The sequence below is a fragment of the Podarcis gaigeae genome (assembly GCF_964106915.1).
Source record: "Podarcis gaigeae genome assembly, chromosome: 7".
Lineage (NCBI taxonomy): Eukaryota > Metazoa > Chordata > Lepidosauria > Squamata > Lacertidae > Podarcis > Podarcis gaigeae.
Window position 1 is genome coordinate 16,144,255 of NC_139683.1, and position 7,339 is coordinate 16,151,593.

Below are 7,339 nucleotides of genomic sequence, written 5' to 3' on the forward strand. Positions count from 1 at the left end.
TTCAAATTGCCTTCCATTCCAGTTACTGAACACATAGGACCCAATTCAGATTCCTTTGAAGTTCTCAGCAACAAGCCCGCCAACCTTGGCTGAGGTCACCCATTCCTTTTCTTTTCGACGCGGTGAACCGATCGTGCAATTACTTCAATATGTTTCCGGAGTCGCACCTCTCCTACGTCCTCAGGAGGGTTCGACGAGGACGCAGCATGTTGCAGTTTGGATAGTGCTTGAACAACAACACGACTCCTTCAACATGTTCTAGGGGTGTTGCCGTGCTGGTTCATGCAAGGAGTCACAAGGCACCATTAAAAATGGAGGAAGATATTGTGGCAAATGTGCTTTGGGTGATGCCATGCATTTGTCAAAAGGGGGCTCTGGCTTGTGAAATAAATTGATTATAGTCTTTTGAGGATGCCGTATGAATGTAAGAAAAGCCTTTCTGGATGAGACCAAAAGCCCATCTTGTCCAGCATCCTGTTTCACACAATGGGCAATTGTTTATTCCATTAGATGGTGGTGATGATGATTTTATTTTACTCGTACTTTGCTCATCTGACTGGGTTGCCCCAACCACTCTGGGTGGCTTTCAACTTATATAAAAGCAGAATAAAACAGCAAACATTAAAAACTTCCCTATACAGGTCTGCCTTCAGGTGTCTTCTAAAAACAACTGATGAACTCCTTTTACCAGTCCACAATAGAAAGTGTCCTTTCATATTGTATCACAGTGTAGTATGCTGGCCTGACAGCCACGGACAGAAAGTCTCTACAGAGGATGGTGAATGCAGCACATGATATCATGGGCTGTTCCTTGAGTCCACTAGATGACATCGCAAGGGATTGTTGCCTTAGGAGAGCGAGAAAAATTATCAGGGATGACTCACACCCAGGTCATCACCTCTTTAATCTTCTACCCTCGGGCAGGAGATATAGAAGTACAATCAGCCATACCAACAGGCTAAAAAATAGCTTCTATCCGTGGGCTATTAGGCCGTTGAATGAAAAACAGCATAGCGAAATTGACTTGTGAGGTGGTGTGTTGTTTGATAAGAGACTGAGTGTTTTGGGGGGGGAGGCTCGTTTAATTTCATTGTACACAGGTTGTACAATGACAATAAAGGTATTATTATTATTATGTATCATTCTTTAACTCCTTGACATCTGATGGGAGGGCATTGCACAGTGAGGGCGCCACCACCGAAAAGGCCCTCTCCCTGGTTGTCTGCAACCTAACTTCTCACGGTGAGGGAACCCAAGGTGGTGCATCTGTGTTCCAATGCTGTCTCCCATCCAAGCCCTGCCCATACCCAAACCTGCTTATCTTTAAGAAAGTGGTGGTCTTATTTGCAGAAGGTCCCAGGTTCAATCCCCGGCATCTCCAGGTAAACCTGGGAGAAACTCCCTGACTGAAATCCTGTAGGGCCACTGCCTGTCAGTGCAGACAATCCTGAGCTTGATGGACCAAGGTAGAGTTCTAAACTGCTTGGGTGGGACCAAGCTACCTGAAGGACCACTGCACTTTATGTAACCCTGTGAGAGAACTGATGAATTTTAACAGGGAGAAATGTAAAGTATTGCACTTGGGCAAAAAAAATAATGAGAGGCACAAATACAAGATGGGTGACACCTGGCTTGAGAGCAGTACATGTGAAAAGGATCCAGGAGTCTTGGTTGACCACAAACTTGACATGAGCCAACAGTGTGACGCGGCAGCTAAAAAAGCCAATGCAATTCTGGGCTGCATCAATAGGAGTATAGCATCTAGATCAAGGGAAGTAATAGTGCCACTGTATTCTGCTCTGGTCAGACCTCACCTGGAGTACTGTGTCCAGTTCTGGGCACCACAGTTCAAGAAGGACACTGACAAACTGGAACGTGCCCAGAGGAGGGCAACCAAAATGGTCAAAGGCCTGGAAACGATGCCTTATGAGGAACGGCTAAGGGAGCTGGGCATGTTTAGCCTGAAGAAGAGGAGGTTAAGGGGTGATATGATAGCCATGTTCAAATATATAAAAGGATGTCACATAGAGGAGGGAGAAAGGTTGTTTACTGCTGCTCCAGAGAAGCAGACACGGAGCAATGAATCCAAACTACAAGAAAGAAGATTCCACCTAAACATTAGGAAGAACTTCCTGACAGTAAGAGCTGTTCGATAGTGGAATTTGCTGCCAAGGAGTGTGGTGGAGTCTCCTTCTTTGGAGGTCTTTAAGCAGAGGCTTGACAACCATATGTCAGGAGTGCTCTGATGGTGTTTCCTGCTTGGCAGGGGGTTGGACTCGATGGCCCTTGTGGTCTCTTCCAACTCTATGATTCTATGATTCTATGAACTGAAACCTTCCACAGAGGCCCTTTTCATGGTACCTTCAGCTTTTGGTAACCCAACAACACACAAGAGGAAAAAAGGGGGTGGGGAATAAGAATGTTATGTTTCTGGATAATATGTTTTGTTTTAATTTTGGAATAAAAAAGTTTTTTAAAAAAAAGTTTGACTCCATGCAAGGCAGCTTAGTGTGATCATATGAAGGAATCTTGTATGTGAGGCTAACTGCAGTTTGGAGTTGAGGGTGAGTGAGATCAGGGAAGCAAGATGGGATGAAAGGGTTAACTGACCCTCCTGCAGCTGCTTTTAGGTGAAAAATGAGACCTGGATCTTTTTCTGGCTTGATCCTTAACGTGTTAATAATCTCCCAAGTACTTCTCAGTGGATGAAGTACAATTTTTCACTCATTTCTTCGTCCTCATAGCATTCCTGAGAATTAGGCTAAGACAATGGAAGTCACCAGACCACCAGGGGCCTGCAAACTTCATTCAGGTGCTCTGGACCCCTGACCATTAGGTCCAGTCGTGGCCGATTCTGGGGTTGCGGCGCTCATCTCGCTTTATTGGCCGAGGGAGCCGGCGTACAGCTTCCGGGTCATGGCAAACCAGAACAGCACACGGAAACACCATTTTCCTTCCTGCCTGAGTGGTACCTATTTATCTACTTGCACTTTGACGTGCTTTCGAACTGCTAGGTTGGCAGGAGCAGGGACCGAGCAACGGGAGCTCACCCCGTCGCGGGGATTCGAACCGCCAGCCTTCTGATCGGCAAGTCCTAGGCTCTGTGGTTTAACCCACAGCGCCACCCATGTCCTCTGCAGCATACCTGCATTAAATACCCGAGCTTCCTTTATGACTAATGTACAAAAGACACATCAAACCAGCAGAACCCACCTTATTAGAGTCTCGGTCATTTTATTTCTTTGATAAAGAATTTAATCATTTCACAATTATTGTATGAGCCTGGAAAAAGCTGCAGAGGCCAAGGTTGGTCTTGCCTGCAGGAAGTGAGACTAGCACATTTAATATTGAAATAGGCCTGTTGTTATGAAGGTCTGCAGTACAGGTATCTCTCATGGCCACCTGGGGGCAGCCTTGAATATCTATTAAGCAAGGGGTTTCATCAGTCCTTTTTATTAGGCACTTTTTAATTCCAACCATATCTTTTCAGAAGCCAGTCCTATTTGATTCAGTGCTGCTGACTCCCAGGTTAGTGTACTTAGGACAGCAGCCTGAGCCATTTGCTCTTATCAAGGACTGACTTTTAAAGCCAGCGTGGGCCACTGAGATTATCAGGCCTGCCCTGAGTAATCCTTGCAGTGTATTTTTAGCCCACGACTTTTATCACAACCGTAACATCTGGGTGAACACACAGAACTGAGGAGGAAATGCACCTTGTTTAGCAGCTTGCGTGGTGCTTTGCAGAATAAAAACATAAGCAAAAGGCAGGTCTCCTGCCCCAAGGAGCTTACAATCAGAAACTGGTGGGGAAGATGCTGTTCAACGTCTGGGGTCTTGTGCTCCTCTTGGGGCGGCGTGGAACCTGGAGCACTTACGGGAAATGGGAAGGAAATTCTAGTTTTGGTATTGTATCTCGGCCTTTACAAGACTGTTCGGTTGCATTTATGTTGTATTTATGTATACACTTACTGGATTTTAAAATGCGAAGCAGTTTAAAAATGTGTTTCAATAAGCAAATAAATAAATAAAAGTATGAGGGTTCCATGTGTACCACAGTGAGAGTGCTCCTACTCACGAGGAGTTGGCATTAAGCAAGTAAGCCAGGATAAAGTTGTGCCAGATCCAAACCCCATTCAGGAACAAGACTGCTGCTGGCTACGCAGTTCCAAGCCTCTCAGAGCGAAAACAAGTCTTTAAAATAGAGTTTGGCTGTAAAAACACCCTATTTGCCAGGTCATGTGACTGAGCTGAACAGAGTTAGGATCCTGCATAAGCCCCACTGCTTGGATTTGATACTGCCATATTCCCAGAATGGTCCTTTTTTTTGCCAAGACGACAAAGCTGTGCTGGTGTATCCCTGGGACTGCTCTTCCTATTCAGAAATTTCTCCTCTTCTTGTTCAACTGAAAACGACCCCTTTGATCTAATCCTGCCCTGTGGGGCCACAGTGAGCACATGTCTTTGCCCTCTTATTTTTTTTATCTGCACGACAGCCTTGTGAGGTACTCCAAGCTGGGGCAGACTGATTCATGGGGTTCCCCAACAAGCAGCGTAACTGGGCAGGGATTTCCAACCTCAATGTTTCATATGCTAACCAAACAGCCTCTGCCACCACTGTGCTGCACTAGCTTTTTTTATACGGTGGAAGCGAAATCATAATCATAGAACACTGCTGGAACTGAGGCAATGTGGGAAAGAGAATAATTGTCTCTCTCCTCCAATTGAGTTGGCACGATAATTAACTACGGACCCCAGAATTTCAGGTCCCCTATAAACCTGTGCCCAAGTTTTGCAGTTGTTTTGCAGAGGAAAAAACCCCATGTTTTGCAGCACCCCACAAACTGGGTACAGTGGTACCTCGGGTTACATACGCTTCAGGTTACATACGCTTCAGGTTACAGACTCCGCTAACCTAGAAATAGTGCTTCAGGTTAAGAACTTTTGCTTCAGGATGCTCCAGTGGCTCAGTGGTGTACCTCGGGTTAAGAACTTTGCTTCAGGATGAGAGCAGAAATCATGCTCCAGTGGCGCAGCAGCAGTGGGAGGCCCCATTAGCTAAAGTGGTGCTTCAGGTTAAGAACAGTTTCAGGTTAAGTACAGACCTCCGGAACGAATTAAGTACTTAACCTGAGGTACCACTGTAATTGATACATCAAACACAGGGTTTGTAATTAACACCATCAGTGTCCAAATCACTCCAAACCAGTGCCAACAGTTTTGCAGCAAAAATCCCATGTTTTGCAGCGCACCACAAACTGAGTAACTGCTCCTCAAACCAGGGGCATAGCCCTGGCGTTAATTCAAGTTAAAATATTTCCAACTACAGGGGGCGGGGAGGTGCTTAACCCTTTATAACCCAAACAAACACTACATATTTCTTCTGCTCCATTATAATTTACAGTACTTTACTTTTCCCCAACCAGATGCTTAGATCAGGGATGGGGAACTGTTGTCCCTCCAGATATTGCTGGACTCCAACTCCCATCAGCCCCGGCTAGCAGGACCAGTAATCTGAGATGATGGGAGTTGTAGTTGAGCGAGAAAACAGAACAAGATCGGAGGGCCACCTGCTTCCCACCCCTGGTTTACATAATAAAACACTGATTAAGCATTGTAATTTGTGCAACTGACATTTGAATTATTCTTCCACAACAGGCATTGTCTATCAGATTAAAATGCAAATAAGTTTCCCACCCACTCTGCAAAGGATTGCCAACTGACTAGCAAAATGCCTGAGCTTGGACCTTCAGCGGCACTAAATCTGATGCTCTAAAATATAAGCTCTCACCATGATTAGCTGCAGAAGACTGCAAGGTCTTCTGCTCTTAAAGGCACAGTTGCAGAAGCAGCCAAAAAGTTGGCAACCTTCCTTCCCCAATTCTATGTGACACAAGAGCTGGGGGGAGAATCATAAGCAGTGTGTTGGTTTCCCCTGAAGCACACACTGCTGTGTCTCTTCAGCAACAGCAAAGATGTTTAGCACACAGAAGGCTCACCTTTCGGTCCTGGTAGAATGGTATGGGTGGAACAGATCTCCGTCGCTGACCGGTTGTCGTCATCCAAACCAAAAATCTGCACTAGGAGGACAAGAAAAAGCAACAGGGAGGTTTCGTGTTTCCAAAGTTGGTTCTTCATGCTGCTCGCGCTGTTCAGCTCCACAGGAAATGCCCTTCCTCGTTCCAGCCTTAATAATTGCTAAAATAAGATTTCCCATATAACTCTGGAAAGCAAGCTCAATTGAAGATCCCGCTTGATTAGAGCTAAATAGAGAAAGGCCATCAAGAGGCCCTGTGTGTGGGGTGTGTGTGTCTGTCTCTCTGTGTGTGTTACCATACACTGGGCAATATATTTATGCAGCAGTGACAGTTGTTTATTAAAGTTTATCTCTTGGCTGTGAAATAATTAAGTGCACTGGCCGGAGGAGATGTCTTGAATGCACAAGCCGGCCTCTGTATTTGCCTGCTGGAATCTGAGAGCTGATTTCTTATGTTCGTCAGAGAAATATAATAGAAAAGGCATTAAGGCAGCCATTCTAAAGACACTGCCTGGAGAGTAATCCCTGTTGGAGATAATGGGACTCCAGGATGTGTAAACACACCTTGCACTGTAAGGCTGACACGGCCGTCTCTACCATTGGACGGAGAGAGACATGGGCACTTCAGAAAAAAAGGATGCTGGAGAGTCAGGGAGCAGAATGAGGTGTTGGAGGACAGAGCTGCCTATGCCATTGCCTGCTAAGGTGACCTGCTCCTCTCAAGTGCAGTGGAAGTCCCATTGCCATTCCGCCACATCTGTGCATGGAATGTGAGAGAGGCGGTGCCATCTTGCTCTTTGCCTCAGGCTGCAAAATGGCTTGGACTGGTTCTTAGGGGACTCAACTACATTAGTCAAAAAATGACATTTTGAATTCGTTATAAATATGCAACACCAGATGGTGCCAGAGAGCAAAAAAAAAAAAAAATCTATGCAATTTTTACATAGCGTTTTCTGGCCCTTTGCTATAACGATTTGATTTCTGACTTATTTATAGCATTTTTCTCCCTGTGTGTAGACCCACCCAGGAAGCCCTGCTGAACTCAGACCCCATCTGCTCTATACATTTTAAGCAGTATTTGTGGGGTCTCGTCATCCAGGCAGGTCAGGACCTCCATACACGCTGCCCAGGCTTGTGCCCCAAGGAGGTGTCGCTAACATAGCAATTTGCCTTCATCCCCGGAGGCACATTCCATTGCCTCTTGAGACTGACAACACTTTAATAGCCATGGCTTCCACTGAAGAATCCTGGGAGTTGTAGATTGCTAAGCATGCTGGGAGTTGTTAGGATACCCCTGTTCCCCTC

At 45.7% G+C, this 7,339-nt stretch overlaps 1 protein-coding gene across 1 annotated transcript in view; it reads right to left on the bottom strand.

Annotated features, from left to right (window-relative positions):
- Positions 1 to 6,335, bottom strand: part of COLEC10 (collectin subfamily member 10) — a 29,973-nt gene extending 23,638 nt beyond the window's left edge. The window contains exon 1 of the mRNA XM_083749420.1: positions 5,997 to 6,335. Within this exon, the coding sequence (XP_083605546.1) occupies positions 5,997 to 6,135 (139 nt within the window). The 5' untranslated portion in view covers positions 6,136 to 6,335. The remainder of the gene's footprint in view (positions 1 to 5,996) is intronic.
- Between the last annotated feature and the right edge of the window lie 1,004 nt (positions 6,336 to 7,339).